The 16,815-nt window shown below is 38.2% G+C and overlaps 1 protein-coding gene across 5 annotated transcripts in view; it reads right to left on the bottom strand.

Annotated features, from left to right (window-relative positions):
• FGF12 (fibroblast growth factor 12) overlaps positions 1–16,815 on the bottom strand; it is a 536,096-nt gene that overhangs the window by 150,305 nt on the left and 368,976 nt on the right. For all 5 annotated transcript variants that reach the window (XM_058662113.1, XM_004577790.3, XM_004577789.3 and 2 more), the window contains one exon: positions 16,684–16,787. In XM_058662113.1, coding sequence (XP_058518096.1) covers positions 16,684–16,787 — 104 coding nt within the window. The remainder of the gene's footprint in view (positions 1–16,683; positions 16,788–16,815) is intronic.

Raw genomic sequence — 16,815 nt, 5'->3', positions numbered from 1 at the left:
GTTTTTTTTTTTTTTTTTTTTTTTTTTTTTTAATTATTTATTATTTAACTTCAGTAATTACATTGTATTATGTGACACAGTTACATAGATACTTGGGTTCTCCCCACCCCTCCCCAAACCCTCCCACCATGGTGGATTCCTCCACCTTATTGCATAACCACAGCTCAAGTTCAGTTGAGATTTCCCCATTGCAAGCGTATACCAAACATAGAGTCCAGCATCTTATTGTCCCGTCAAGTTCAACGGTTTCTTAGGTATACCCTCTCTGGTCTGATGACAGAGCCAGCAGAGTATCATCCCAGTCAATTGAAAGCTCCAACATACCATCAGCAAAAATTTACATCATTATGGAATTAATTGACATAGTAATGAGTAACCAATATGTTAAAAGTAAATGCGGGTTCCCAGCCACCTTCTGTGACCACCTCACCTATACTTCAATTTCAGTTTATACACAACATATAACATTCAAAACATAACATGTTATACATAACATCATATCATCTTAAATCAAGGCAAACATGTGGTATTTAACCTTTTGGGATTGGCTCATTTCCCTTAGCATTATGGTTTCCAGTTTGGCCCATTTGGCCACAAAGAACTGCATTTTGTTTTTTTTAATAGCTGAGTAGTATTCCATGGAGTAGATGAACCAAAGCTTTCTTATCCAATCCTCTGTTGATGGGCATTTTGGTTGTTTCCATGTTTTTGCAATTACTGATTGTGCTGCTATGAACATAGGAGTACATGTTGGTTTCTCATAGAACAAGTGTTCTGGATATATTCCTAGGAGTGCTATTGCTGGATCATACGGTATGTTGAATTTGAGTTGTTTGAATATTCTCCATACTGATTTCCATAGAGGCTGTACCAGCCTGCAGCCCCACCAGCAGTGGAGTAGGGTTCCCTTTTCCCCGCAACCTCGCCAACAAGTGTCGTTGGTGCTTTTATTCATGTGGGCCAGTCTTACTGGCGTTAGGTGGTACCTCATTGATGTTTTAATTTGGATTTCCCTTATTGCCAGGGAACTTGAGCATTTTTTCATATGTTTATTTGCCATTTGGGTTTGTTCCTTTGTGAAGTGTCTGCCCATTTCCCGTGCCCATTTCTTGAGTGGCTTGTTTGTTTTGACATTTTGGTTGTTTTGTAGCTCTTTGTATATTCTGGATATTAGCCCTCTATCACCTATGTCGTGTGCGAAGATCTTCTCCCATTCTGTGGGTTGCCTTTTTACTTTGTTGATTGTTTCTCTAGCTGTACAGAAGCTTCTTAGTTTGATGAGGTCCCAATTGTTTATTTTGGTCTTGATTTCTACTGCATCTGGAGTCTTTTTTAGGAAGTGAGGGCCTACCCCTAAGTGTTCCAGTGTGTTTCCAACATTTTCTTCCAAAAGTTTGAAGGTTTCTGGATGTAGGTTTAGATCTGTTATCCATTTAGATCTGATCTTAGTGTATGGTGAGAGATGTGGATCTATTTTTTTGTTTCTGCAGGCTATCAACCAGTTGTCCCAGCAGCATTTATTGAACATACCTTCCCATTTGCCTGGGTTGTCGTTTGTCTTTTTGTCAAAGATTATTTGGCTGTATCTGTGTGGGTTTCCTTCTGGCGTTTCTATTCTGCTCCATTGATCTTCCTCTCTATCTTTGTGCCAGTACCACGCTGTTTTGATAACCACTGCCCTATAGTATGTCCAGAGGTCCGGAACTGTGATTCCCCCTGCTAACTTCCTGTTCTTCAGGATAGTTCTAGCTATCCGTGGTTTTTTGTGCTTCCAGATGAACCTTTGGATCATTGTTTCCAGTTCCATAAAGAATGTTTTGGGCAATTTGATTGGGATTGCGTTGAATGTATATATTGCTTTTGGCAGTATAGACATTTTAATGATATTGATTTTACCTATCCAGGAGCATGGGATATTACTCCATCTTTTGAGGTCTTGTTCAATTTCTTTTTTAAGCAGATTGTAGTTTTCTTCAAATAAGTCTTCTACATTTTTGGTTAGATTTATTCCCAGATATTTCATACTTTTCTCTGTTATTTTGAATGGTATCTTGCTGGTTAAGTCTTTTTCCATCTTGGGGCTGTTCGCATACACTATGGCTGTTGATTTTTGTTCATTAATTTTGTACCCTGCCACTCTACCAAACTCTCGTACAAGTTCTAGCAGTCTCTGTATTGAGTCTCTTGGCTCTTCTACATAAAGAATCATATCATCTGCGTATAGTGAGAGCTTGACTTCTTCGTTTCCCATTTGGATTCCTCTGATTTCTTTTTCTTGTCTTATGGCCTCAGCGAGTACCTCTAGGACTATGTTGAATAGTAGTGGAGAAAGTGGACATCCCTGTCTTGTTCCAGATCTCAGTGGGAAGGGTTCCAGCTTTTCTCCATTCAGTATGATGCTGGCGTTGGGTTTTTCATATATTGCTTTAATTATGTTGTGGATTTTTCCATCTATGCCTACCTTGGTTAGGGTTTTTAGTAGGAAGTGATGTTGGATTTTGTCGAAAGCTTTTTCCGCATCTATTGATACTATCATGTGATTCTTGTTTTTCAGTTTTTGGATGTGGTGTATCACATTTATAGATTTTCGAATGTTGAACCATCCCTGCATTCCAGGGATGAATCCTACTTGATCTGGATGAATGATCTGTCTGATGTGTTTTTGAATTCTGTTGGCTAGGATTTTGTTGAGAATCTTAGCATCAATGTTCATCAAAGAGATAGGTCTGTAGTTTTCCTTCTCTGTTAGTTCTCTGTCTGGTTTTGGGATTAAGGTAATGTTGGCTTCATAGAATGAGTTTGGAAGGGTTGCCTCTTTTTCTATTGTTTTGAAGAGTTTGTAGAGGATTGGGGTCAGCTCTGTTCGGAATGTTTTGTAGAATTCTGGAGTGAAGCCGTCTGGGCCTGGGCTTTTCCTTGTTGGGAGGTCTTTAATCACTGATTCAATCTCTACTTCAGTTATGGGTTTGTTCAGGTCGTTTGTTGCCTCTGGGCTAAGTTTTGGCAAGTGGTAGAAGTCTAAGAACTTTTCCATTTCTTGGTGATCTTCTGATTTGTTGGAGTACAGTGCTTTGTAGTAATTTCTGATTATGGCCTTAATGGATGCGGTGTCTGTTGTTATGTTGCCTTTTTCATCTTTGATGCTGTTAATTCTTGCCTTCTCTTGTTTTTTCTTTGTCAGTCGGGCCAGTGGAGTGTCTATCTTGTTTATCTTCTCAAAAAACCAGCTTTTTGATTCATTGATTTTGTGTATGGTTTTTTTTATTTCTATCTGGTTGATTTCCTCCCTTGTTTTGATGATTTCTTGTTTCCTATTGTGTGTGGGGCTCTTCTGCTGTTGTTTTTCCAGTTCCTGGAGGTGTGTGTTTAGTTCCTGTATTTGGCGCCTCTCTTGGGCCTTGACATGAGCTCCAATTGCGATGAGTTTACCCCGTAGCACTGCTTTGGCAGTGTCCCACAAATTTTGGAATGTTGTGTCAGAGTTTTCATTGGTTTCCATAAATTTTTTGATCTCATCTTTAATTTCTTCTCTGATCCATTGTTCGTTTAGTAGCATATTGTTCAGCCTCCAAGAGTTTCTGTATTTCCTGGGGCAGTTTGAATTGCTGATTTCCAGCTTCATTCCGTGGTGGTCTGAGAGGGTACATGGTATGATTCCTATCTTTTTGAAGTTATTTAGGTTTGCTTTGTGTCCTATCATGTGGTCGATCCTGGAGAAGGTGCCATGTACTGCTGAAAAAAATGTATAATCTGTGGCCTTAGGGTAAAAAATTCTATAAATGTCAACCAAGTCCAGTTGTTCTATTGTTTGTATGAGTTCTGTTGTTTCTTTGTTGAGTTTTTGTTTTGTTGATCTGTCTATAGTTGTTAGTGGGGTGTTAAGATCACCCACTATTATTGTGTGCATATCTATGTCTCCCCTTAAGTCCGTGAGTAATTGCTTCACGTAGCTAGGTGCGTTTGAATTTGGTGCATATATGTTCACAATGGTAATTACTTCCTGATGGATCAGTCCCTTCACCAATATATAATGTCCTTCCCTGTCCTTTTTGATGTGTGTCAGATTGAAGTCCACATCATCTGAAATTAAGACAGCTACCCCAGCCTTTTTTTCTCGTCCATTGGCATGAAATATCTGTTTCCAACCTTTCACTTTCAGCTTCTTTGAATCTCTTCTGGTTAGATGTGTCTCTTGTAGGCAACAGATAGTTGGGTGCTGTTTGATAATCCATTCTGTTAATCTATGCCTTTTGATTGGTGAGTTCAGGCCATTTGTGTTGAGAGTTAAAATTGAGAGGTTGTGATTTTGCCCTGCCATACTTGTTTTTGTGGGTGTTGATATCTGTGTTATTGCCCTTCCTTGTGTGGACTTTAGTGGGGAGACCTTCCTGTTTGCCATCTTTGCTTATGATTCACCTCCTTTTTTTCTGGAATTAGTGCATTTCTAAGGAGATTTTGTAGAGCTGGTTTTGTGCTGGCATATTCTTCTAATTTCTCTTTGCTGTGGAAGTATTTGATTTCGTTCTCAAATACGAATGAGATCTTTGCTGGGTACAATATTCTTGGTTGACAGTTGTTCTGATTCAGGATTTGGAAGATCTTTGTCCATTCTCTTCTTGCTTGTAAGGTCTCTTCAGAAAAGTCAGCCGTGATCCTGATTGGTTTTCCCCGGTATGTGATCTTTTCTCTGCTTCGTACTTGTCTCAGGATTCTTTCTTTGTCTTCGTTGGAGTGGAACTTGAGCACCATATGTCTGGGTGAAGATCGCTTTGGGTCATATCTGCTGGGAGTCCTCTGACCGTCCTGGATTTGAGCTGGATTCATGTTCCAAGTGTTTTGAAAGTTTTCCTGTATAATTTCGTCGAGCACCATTTGCATTCCTGATTCTTTTTCCGCTCCTTCAGGAAGGCCAATAATCCTAATATTTGATTTTCTGAGGTTGTCTTTCATTTCTTGTATGGTCTTATTGGCTTTGTTCAGACTTGTCTCCAGCTGTTTCATGAACTGGGTGTGTTCGTTTTGTGTGTCTTCCGTTTCAGAGATCCTCTCTTCTGCTGTATTTGTTCTGTTGGTTAGGCTCTCAATTTTGTGCTCTAAGTCAAGGATTTTACTTTTCATTTGTTGTATTTCTGAGGCTATGTGGTTCTTGAATTCCTTGAAGTCCTCCCAATTCTTCTCATTGTCTCTGACATATTTTAACATTATTTTTTTGAATTCCTTGTCTGGTAGATCTTCTATGTCTTCATCTCGCATCTCCGAAATAGACATTGGCTTTCGATCCTTTATTGGTAGGGTGTTGGCACTCTCATCTGGATCATTACCTTTTCTGGTATTTCTTCCCATTGTGTTAGTGTTTCTTTTTTGAGAGACCTAGGCACCAGTGTGCTGAGGGGTCTCCAAGCACTATCCTGTAGAGATCGGAGTCTGCAGGCGTGGAGTAGCAGGGTGTGGGAATTTTCAAGGCACTTTTGGTGCGTCTCCAGAACACTGGACCTCAGGGCGCCTCTTCCAGGGCCCAGCGGATTCAAAGCACACTCTCAGCTCGTCCCCTACAGGTATGCTACCACAGGGCGTGGGGGAGTGAAGGCACTCTCTGTGCGCGCACCCTGTTTACTGGATCACAGGGCTCGGAGCAAGGGACTATAGGGCGTGTTCCAGGTGCTCTCTGGAAACGCCTCCTGCGCAGGTCCGCCCACCCCAGCACTTGCAGGGGACCGACCGCCCCTGCGCTAGCAGGGAACTGCCCAGCCCAGAGGCGTGCTTGGGTTCCTGTGGGATAGCACCGCCCAGCTGAGTGCCACACCGCAAAGGCACAGGGGAGTATCCAGTGTGCCTTTTGCCTTTCTCCCAGACACAGTTTTGGCAGTCTCAAGGCACTCGCCCTGTGTCTCTAGAGGCTGGAGCCTGGGGGGGGGGGGGAGGGGCGGGGAGGCCAATTGTGTTCAGGCTCTGTCCGTGCCCCTGGGGGGCCAACTCCCGAAGCCTCCAACCCACCACTGTCCCCACCCAACTCACTCAAACCTCAGGTTCTTGCAGTCTGCCTCTTCCTCTGGTGGGAATCCTGGCCGCCAGTGCGTCTCCCGACTGCTGCGTCCGTTGCTGGTCTCCGCGCGGGTCGCGATGGAGCCTGGAGGCTGCGGCTGGTGCAGGTCCCGGGGGTTGGCGACCAGGGTGGGCAGATGCCGGCGGGTCCCGGTGATTCAGGGTCCTGGTGTCCGCAGCGGGGCAGGTCCTGGCGAGTCCTGGTGACCAGGGTGAGCAGATGCCAGCGGGTCCCAATCACCTCCGGTCCTCACGGCCACAGCGTCTTCAGGTCGGTCTTTGGGTGGGTTCGGCGGCTTTCAGCGTCTGCCCTCAGAGGTGACTCAGCAGGTCAGGAGCGGAAAGTCGTCTTCCCTGTCCTTTGCTTTGTTTTTCCCTGGTTGCTCTTCCGAGTTGTGTGGATTTTTTTGGCTCCACACTGTCCAGGGAACTTCACGTTCTTCTCCCTGTAGTTCTATGCTGCTCCACTTACGCTTTTGTCGCGTTCTAGCCCTCTCTGTCTGTGAGCTCTCTCACAGTCTTCCTCCTATGTCGGCCATCTTGCGAGTCTCTCCCCAGTTGTTTTTAAAATGGCAACTTCCATTAAGCATGAATCTTGGGGTTGAAAGTAATTGTCTCTAAGTAGATGAGAAACATTTTATAACAAATCCTGATTGATACGGATTTGCGAACACTCCTGAAACTAAGGGTCGCCCTACATAAACTTTGTGGATAGATGGTGAAGATCAGAATCCATTGTTGCTTAAACTGCTGTTTACAGTAAGTGCTGATTGATTCTTTAGATGTGGTTGACTTTTTAGATAGGGCTTTAGATGTGTCTTTCCTTTTCATTCTCCCTATAATCTTACAAGGCAAGCATTATCATCATTATCCCCATCTGACATAGAAGAAAACTGAGTCTAAAATAGTAAATACCTTTTTCAATTTTTCCACAACAGAATTCATTTATACAATTATGATTCAAACTCGAATTGTTTTATTAAATTCACATTGTGTAACAGTGCTTAATACTGTCTGATTCAGTGATTGCTCAAGGACCAGAACCTAAAAATTTTGGCATCATGATCACCTGTTGCATTATTTGCCTTGTGGAAAGATGTAAACAAAAAAAGGGCATAAAGTTGTTATCATTTGCAAATGATTCAACCAAAGTTTCTCATTAGTGTGCTCAGAGAAGAAACCAAATCTTATTTTTACTTTTCAGTAAAAAAGTGACTACTAACGCATCTGCTAATTTTCACAATTAAAACCAGCTTGAAGCTGAAATATTAGATATTAACATTTTACATTTTAAAGATGTGCGATTAAACTAAACCACTTACTACTGAGGAACAAAACAGTCACATCCCATTTAATGTGACATAGTAAGTAAATTGGAAAATAAATAGTCACGACCATAAAAGTTATCACATAGAACACCAAGACAAGAGAGCTAGTGGATCGCTGTCAGAATTAAACTGTGTAATGCGTCCACTAACTCATTCAACAAAATTTCAGCAGATGCCTTTCCATGGGAATTTCCCAGTGCTATTAGAGATATCTGTCTACCTTAGACATGCCCCTAACAGTAAGGAGCATGGGAACAATTCTATGAAAAGGAAGGGGATATACAGCTATTTAGATTATATTTACTGCAAATTGTGAAAAAAATTATTATATCATGAGTGATGGGAAAATTTGAACATCTATGATATTGGAGAAGCAAAAATAATTTAAAAAGTACAATATAATACAGTTTCTGGGGTAGGTGTTTGACATGGCATGTGAGATACTGCTTGGGACAGCCATAAACCATATTGGTTTGCCTTTGTTCAAACTTCGGCTCTGCTTTTAAATTCTAGTTTCCTCCTTAATGAGCACACTGGAAAATAATAGATGATGGCTCACATACTTGGGTCCCTGCCACTTTCGTAAGAGAGCTGGATTGAGTCCCTGGCTCCAGCTTTGATCTAGCTGGTCAGAGATCTGCCTTTTGCAGACGTTTGGGGAGGGAAAAAGGAAATGGGAAATTGTTGTCCCTTTATCTCTTAATTCATCTCACTTTCAAATGAACAAAACACTCCTCTCAATCACCTGGTGGGTATAAAAAGGTTTTTCTTGATAGTCCTATTAGTGGCTTTCTCCTTTCTTCTGCTTTAGAGATTGCCTCTTGTTCTCAGTAACTCTTGACTCAGTTTTCATTATAAGGCAGTATTGTATCACAACCATAACATTGTCTGTATGGGCAGAGTAAAATACGGAATTATACATGGTGCAATACAACTACAGCACTGAAGGAACCCCTCCTTCATTTTCGCTATATTGTCACTGATGTTTCAGACAAAACCCATCACAAATAAGATGATAGGCCACCCTGATTTCCAAAGAAATATGCTTTAGATACAACACTGTAACAGTATAAAGAGGTTCATCTTTAACAGAAAAACAGAATCAATGTTGAATAAAGGAATGGATGTTGAATTAGAAGTTCCTTTATCTGAACCTTCACCTATAGCAAGTGACATCATTTTATTAACTTGATTTCCAGTCAATCTATTACCATTAAACTGATATCAGAGTAATTTCAAGAGTCAAATGAGTCAAATTGTATGACTGTACAGAGAAAACAAACAACAAAAAAAGAAACTGTGGGTAATGTGAATATTCCATTATCTATAACACCAAGGACAGTTTGACATGAAAAACTCACGGTTTTTGAAGTTAAGACCTACGTTTAACTTCTGGTTCCCTCACATACTAGGATGGGTTTAAGTTAACAATCTCTCTGAGTCTTAGATTTTCACCAATAACTAACAGTTCATTCATATTCTTCCTCCCAGAAATGTTGTAAAAACTAGGTATGAGTCTAAAAGTCTTTCATAAACCATAAAGGTTAAACAATATGTTATTTGTACCAGCATAGTCATTAAGACTGCTGCTATGACTGTCATTGTTACAACTTCTCTGATGACAATTTATAATATCACTTACTCATAATAATATAGCTAGACTGTAATGGCTAACTTTATCACTGACTTAGCTTCAACTGTAGTTAGCATGGATTAAGGCAGTGTTCAAATAAAAATGTGTGCTTATCATTTGATTTTAGTTTATCCTTCAGTTAAAAAAATCTCCATTAGTTAATACATTAACTAATTCAGATGTGGAAGTTTATAAACTAAACAAATAACAGCTGTAGTCACAAAAAATGAACCTATGGAAAATACTTTATTATAAATCACTGAAACAAAGTTCACCAAATTATTATAATCAGCAAAAGGATTTTGCTTAGTCACAAATTCTAGACACATCATTAATTACTCAAAACACATTCCTTATAAGTATCATTATTTTTTTCTTCAGCTGCAATAACAAGGCTCCCAAGTTGTGCAAACTACTGGGTTAAATTTTGATTTCCCAAGTGCTGTGCCAGAAGTTATCATTACCTTTTTTAAATTAGTCTTTCCTTCTTCCAAACTTGTACAAGAATAAACATGTTAGATCACGAGGAGAGAATATGGACAGGAATTAGAGTAGTACATTAATGGAGTACTGCTTCTACTTCAATTGGTTATTTGTGTGTGCACATAAAAATTAAACCTTGCCCCAAAACAGGCAAGGTCTGCCATTACTTCAGGGTATCAACTTTTTTTCCCCTAAAGAACATATACTAAGTCAAAGTCAGTTAGGGGAAAGCTGTGGCTCACTTAATATCAATCTATCTATACACTAAAATCAGTCATGTGGGAAATCAATGGGCCTATGTAATGGATCACCCAATAAAAACTCTTTATCATGGAGGTTGAGCATTGAGTTGGTAATACTCCTTGTGTGCTGTCACATGCTAATATCAGAAGAGTAATAAATACAACTCAATTCTGTAGGAGGACAATAGAAGCTCTACATTGTTTGTCCCATGAGCTTCTTCCCTTGAATGATTTTAATCCATATCTTTTCCCCATAATAAACTTCCACCATATGTATACTAACAACAGTTTCAGTGAGTTCTGGGAGTTACTGTAGTAACTCATCAAACTAGAAAATGGCTTGTGAACCTCCCAAACTTATAGTCAATGTTGTAAGTGTAGGTGTAAGAATTGTGCTCTATAACATTGTTATTGGCCAAACTTTCACAACAGCTAATTAGCATAATAAATTGAAACTTTAAAAAGATAAGGAGCTTTTTTATGTACCTTTCTGTGCTCAGTATAGTTTGGCACCTCATATATGATATATTTTCAATAACTATATGATGAATACATTTTAGATTTTTTTGAGCTTAGTTGTGAAAATAAAGCAATATTTGTGAAGTGATTTATAAGACCACTAGTAAAACATTAACCTCTATCATCACAGTAGGTTGTCCAATTACTGCATGCAACTTGTTCCATTAATACCTGGAAACTAAATCTTTAAAATTTTATCAAACTTCTGTCAGAATAAATTGTAATTTTACCGAATATCATGCACAAAAATTAATTCACAATGAACTAAAAACCTAAATATTAAACAATAAATTATAAAATACCTAGAAAATAAACACAGGGAAATTGTATCATGATTCCTCTCTCTGATACTGATTTTCTGGAAAGGATATCAAAACTGGCAACAAAGCAAATAGACAAATAGCATTATATCAAACTTAAAAAAAACTTCACACAAAAAAGGAAACAATCAATCTATTTAAAAAACAAACTACAGAATAGAATAAAATATTTGCGAATCATGTATCTGGTAATAGATTAATATCCAGAATTATAAAGCGTTTCTACAGCTCAATAACAAAATTCAAATGACTTAATTAAAAATGAACAAAGAAACTGGATATATTTTTAAGAAAATACACAAATTTCTAACTATCTGAATCGTAAGGAAAAACCATGATGGGAAATAATCTTACACCAGTTTGGATGATCATTTTCTAAGAAGTAAAAGTAAAGAAAGAAAAATAACAAATCAGAACTAGGAAATGGAGAAAGTTTAAGTATTGTATACCACTGACTGGAATGTAAAATGACATAATCACTACAAAAATTATATGGCAGTTCTTAAATATAATTAAAATAGTTTTACAATGTGACCCAACGAACCCACTTCTAAGTATATTTCTAAAATAACTAAAAATAAGTTCTGCGATATTTGTGCACTCCTATTCATTGCAGCACTCATCACATAGCCAAGGTGTGATCAATATATATAACCAAAATATAAGTTGCAAAATGAATAGATAAACTGCAGTGTATGTGTTACAGTGCACTTTAACTAAAATAAAATCTTAGATACAACAGGCATGTATTAAGCTTTAGAAAACAAGAAAGTCCCGTCACTTACTATAGCATGGATAAACATTGAAGTATTATGCTAAGTGAACTAAGCAAGTCACAAAATAAGACAAATTCTACCTGACTGCATTCACATGAAGTATATAATCCAATCCAACCGAGAAATAAGTGAAATGAGAGCTGGATTGAGTAGGAAAACAGGTGCTGCTGTTTCATGGGTTACAGAATTTCAGTTTTGCAAGAAGAAAAACATTCCAGATACGTGTGAAACAACAAAGTGCACATGCTTACCACTGTCATAATGTATGTTTAAAAGCAAAGACAATAAATTCTGAGTTGTGTGGTTTTTAATTTTTGTTTTTGTTGTTGTTGTTGCTGTTTTACTACAAGTAAAAAAGAAAAATGGCATCATGGATTCCAGCTACAATATACTCCCTCTGTTCAATCCCATAGCAATGATGAATAAAATACAAAAATGTAAAGTTTATAGAACATACTCAGGTCAAAATAAGCTAAGTGTCTCTATGAAACAGAAACAAAACACCGAGCAAGCTGCCACTGGAACCAGGTCAGACTTTAAGTTTCTGAAGCAAGTGGTATCATCCAAAGTTTCTGTATCACTGGTCAATGGAAATATCAACTTTTCATTAGAAAAGGAAGACCAGAATGAAGAGCCTGCTGACATCAGGGCTTAGATAGAGTTTTCCTGCCCCCACTCTTAGACTGGAATAAAAATGATGCTGTCAGAGTTGACCAAGACGCAGCCACAGAAAGGAGCCTCCCAAGGAGTAACTGAACCTTGGCCCTAATTTCAGTAATATTCAGGGAGAGGAAGCTTGAAATAGTCTTCTTCTAAAAAGCTTATTTATTTTATGTAAAAGACATATTGATGCGGAAGTCATGGCTTAATGTGACTATAAGAGACTGGAAATTTAAATTAAATGTATAAAAGTTTACAGTTAACTACATCTAGATTTGAAGAAATATGATTCTTTGCGCTAAAAGTTCATTCCAAATAGCTAACAAGAAAATATCCATTTATAGGTAGCCATTATAGTGTATTTCAAAACATGGAATATAAAAATTGTGTAAACCTTTCCATAAAAGTTCCCTGCAAAAGAAGGAATATTAAAGTGGCAAAAAAACTTCTAATAGTCAACAACAGATGTCAGAGAAGACAGTAGAACATTATTTTTTCAATTGCTTAGGAAACATTGATGTACTCTGAATTTTACAACCATTGGAATCATAATGAGAGTGCAAATGAAAGAAAAAAATTGCATGAATTCCAAATGAAATAAAGCCAACATTTATACACAAAATAATCATTTAATTTAAAAGAAAACATAAGACTCTGGGTGACCATATTTTAAACACAAGCATAAATATTACCATAGAATTATTTAAAAAATTGTTAATTTGGGGAGAGTAGTGTGGTAGAGCAAGGTAAGCTGCCTTCTGCTACAGTGACAGCCCTATTGGGTACTAGTGTGTCCTGGCTGCTCCAATCCTGATCCAATTCACAGTCAGTGGCCTGGGAAGCACCAGAGGGTGGATCTTAGTACTCAGGTCTCTGTTATCAAACAGAGAACTAGATGAAGCTTCCAGCTCCCATCCTTGTTCTAGCCCAGATCTGTCCATTGTGGCCTTAACAGAAGTAAATCAATAGAAAGTTCTTTTTCCTCTTTCTCTCTCTCTTTCTCTCTCTCTCTCTTTCACTCTCTCTATGCCTCTCTCCCTTTCTCTTTCACTCTCTCACATTCTGTAATTCTCATTTTCATATAAATAAATCAGCCTGCCAAAATATCATTAATCTAATCATTGTTATGAAATTGCCATTCTCATCACTTTAGATTTTTTTTTATTGTTGATTTGTAAAGTTTGTTTATTTTAGATCCAGTAAGACAGATGAGAGATAATTCCCATGCTCCTGTCTCATATCAAATGCTCTCAAGAGCCAACTCTGGGATAGGGCCAAATCTAGAATCTGGGAATTCTATGCCTTCTTCTACAGGGGTGGCAGTAGTCCAATTACTTGAACCACTTCTGTTGACACTCAAAATCTGGGAAGTTAAGAGAAGCTTAAGTCAGGATGGAAACCAGGCTCCCTAATATGGATCACAGATACCTGAATTCCTTAACGACTGGGCTCTATGCCTGCCTCTGATTTTATTTTTAAAGTACAAATAATCAGATTGGTAAGAAGGGCAATAGTATGTACTAAGCAAACAAACAGCCTAAGATTCCCTAAACTCTTTGTTAGAAAGACAGAAGCATTAACAATATTTAGTAGACTATGTACTGATGTATGTTTCTTACAACTAAGAATCAAGACTTTCAAAACTACAACCAAAGGTTACAAATGAGCAGAAGAGTTTTCACAACAGATAGAAACTTCAGTAACTCAGCAGAAAAGTTATTTAGATATTTTAAAAACCTAAAAACTACATTACTAGAAACAAATCCAAGCATATTAGTAATCTCATCAAATGCTTGTGGATTAAAGTCACATCGATTAAAAAATAAAAAACAACAACAGCAGCAACAACAAACACACACACACACTTTCTAGAACAGATCTTAAAACTTAGGTTTGGGCCTGACTCGGTAGCCTAGCAGCTAAAATCCTCACCTTGAACGCGGCAGGATCCCATATGGGCGCCAGTTATAATGCCGGTGGCTACGCTTCCCATTCCACTCCCTATTTGTGGCTGGGAAAGCATTCAAGGATAGCCCAAAACCTTGGGACCCTGCACCTGTGTGGGAGACCCATAAGAGGCTTTGTGCTCCTGGCTTCGGATTGGCTCAGCTCCTGCCATTGCAGCCGCATTGAGGAGAGAAAAAACAGATGCAAGATCTTCCTCTCTGTCTCTCCTCTCTGTATATCTGACTTTACAATAAAGATAAATAAATCTTAAAAAAAAAAAAACTTAGCTTCAATGTGACCTAGCAATCATTCCATCATTAAGATTCTTTCCCTTTCTCTCGATGAATCAGGAGAAACCAGAAACAGGGAGTGAAATTTCTAGCCTAAGTACAAACAAAATAGGTAATTGATGCTGTGTGTAAATTTCTCTTGAACTCTGAATTATCTTTTTTAGGACCTCATTAGCTTGCCCCTTCACTTTCCCTTCCACCAAGGGACCCAAATCACCCATGTGCTGGCAACCACAGTTTTACATGAAATAAAAAATTGCTTTGCAAATGATTTCATTGTATTATTATATGTAAAAACAGCTTAAAAATCAGAGCGTAACAACGGGTTTTTAACTTTGCATAAGGCTTTGTTCCCCAGCTGGGATGCAGAGCCCCAATAAGCAGCAATAAAAGTTGTGATGGTATCTCTCACACCCAGTTCTCTTTCAGGTCTGTCTACCTACTAATGGCCTCTTTTAATCCTTCAGCAAAAAACGTTCCAGGCCTACACTTCTTGTTTAAAATTAGAAAGCAGGTTTTATATCCATTAGTTCTATCCAGAAAGGGGGTAACTCTGCAAGTTAGGCTCTCACAACCCATGTAGCTATAGGAAGACAGTGTCTTGTGCCTTCATGACAGCACAGTAGGGGGAAGAGTGATGAGTCCTGGCATGAGACAAGATTGCTGTCCATGGAGACAGAACAGAAATTTAAGTCCCAAAACAAGTGATCCCAAAACTGATTCATGCATTTACACAAGTGCCATCTCAATTACAAAGAGCTCCTGCAGTAAAATTATCTAGCCAAGAGTTTCTTATAACCCTTCCTGTTGAGCTCCAGCTTCCTGGGTCTTAAATCCAGCTCTAGGCAAGAACAGAAAAATGCCCCTACAAACAGCCTGCAGAGGAGATATCTTCACTCCTCCTTGTTGCTTCACCCCCTACACACATGCACACGTACACACGCACACACACACACATGCACACTCATCTACTGCTAAAAATACTGTTATCAGAGTTGTCTTCCTGGGCTTATGGAAAGCAGCTGAAAATCACATCCTAAACTCTGCAACTCTACAGTTTGGAACCACAACGCCACGAATTATGACCATTTAAGTAGATACCAGATAGTCTTTACCTGCTTGTATGATCACTGATTCAATCCTAAAATTAATACTACTGTAAGATTGCCTCTATGATTTATTTTTAATGCATTCAAAATAATTTGTAAAAGAGTGACTAGCTAGAACTTGCTCTTTTTCTTATTTTAATATACATTCAAAATGAACTGACAATGATAATATTTTAAGAACTGTTAGAACTATGATGAATTAAGAATGAAACTTCTTGACTATAACTGAAGCTGTATGTATCTTTAAATGTTATTTTAATAAGAAACTGTCAAGTACATGTACATATATAGAATATATATATATATATACACACACACACACATTCAAATTTGAATATTTTAGGACTAAAATAGTAACTTAAGCTTTCCGTTATGAATGACAGATGTCTCAATAATAAGCAAGTATAATGCTCTATTGATTTGTTTAATTTAATATTGAAACAGATTAATAAAAAATATTTATTAACTACATTAGAATGGAGGGTCATATGAACCTACTAAACAACTTTGTGTTACCTACTGAGATCATAGAAACTAAGGGCTGAAATCTGAAATCATTATTTTCAAGGATTTTTTCATGAACCACACATAAGCCATGCCATTATGAAAACACAAAACTTACATATATATAACATCTAGTGCATTTATTTTCTTTCAATACATTAAATATGCTTTTGAGAGCAAGACAGTGCTAGTAACACACCCAATGATCTTAAAATGATTTCAGTGTGGTGTTCAATATTTCCATTTCGAAGGTCTAGAACTTCACTCAAAGACTGTAGGTGATTAGCCTGTCAACTATCTAAATAGTAACTGAAATGAAAGTACAGCCTGTACATCCCTGCCTCAAAATCCAGAGCTCATTGCATAAACTCGGTGCTTTTAAATTACTCAAAGAATAGTGTGTATTAGGTAGTATACCAATTTATTAAATAGAAACATGATCACCATCTACAGTTTGATCCCCTAAATGAAACCTACAACATTCACAAACAAATTGACAAAAAATTTCTTCTTAAATTTTGCTCTGTGCTTGAATTTGAGGTGATAAGAGAGAAAAAAGGTCTAATTCTTTGAATGAAAGAGAGGTAAGACTCAAAAAACAGTGTATCTTCTAAAGTGACAGCCAGATGTGAGAATTTATAGCTCACAGAGAGTAACTGGCACTTTCTCATTCAACAGGAAATGCTCTTCAACATTCTAAATTGTAAATCAATCAAAGTAACTAAAAAAAAAAAACCCTGAATCTGAAGATACAAACATTGCTTCAACACACACACACACACGCACACACACACACACACACACACACACACACACACACGGGTACTTACTGAGCTGTAGAGATAGCCTTCGCCATTCATGGCCACATAGAGGCTGGCCTTCACCCCTTGGATGGCCACCACACGAAGGCCCACGGGAATTAGATTGAAGAGAGCTGAAGGGACAGAAAAAGAAGATGGGGA

The sequence above is a fragment of the Ochotona princeps genome, chromosome 3, assembly GCF_030435755.1.
Source record: "Ochotona princeps isolate mOchPri1 chromosome 3, mOchPri1.hap1, whole genome shotgun sequence".
NCBI classification, from domain to species: Eukaryota; Metazoa; Chordata; class Mammalia; order Lagomorpha; family Ochotonidae; genus Ochotona; species Ochotona princeps.
The sequence above is the reverse complement of the archived record's forward strand: the minus strand, read 5'-3'. Positions and strand labels throughout refer to the sequence as shown.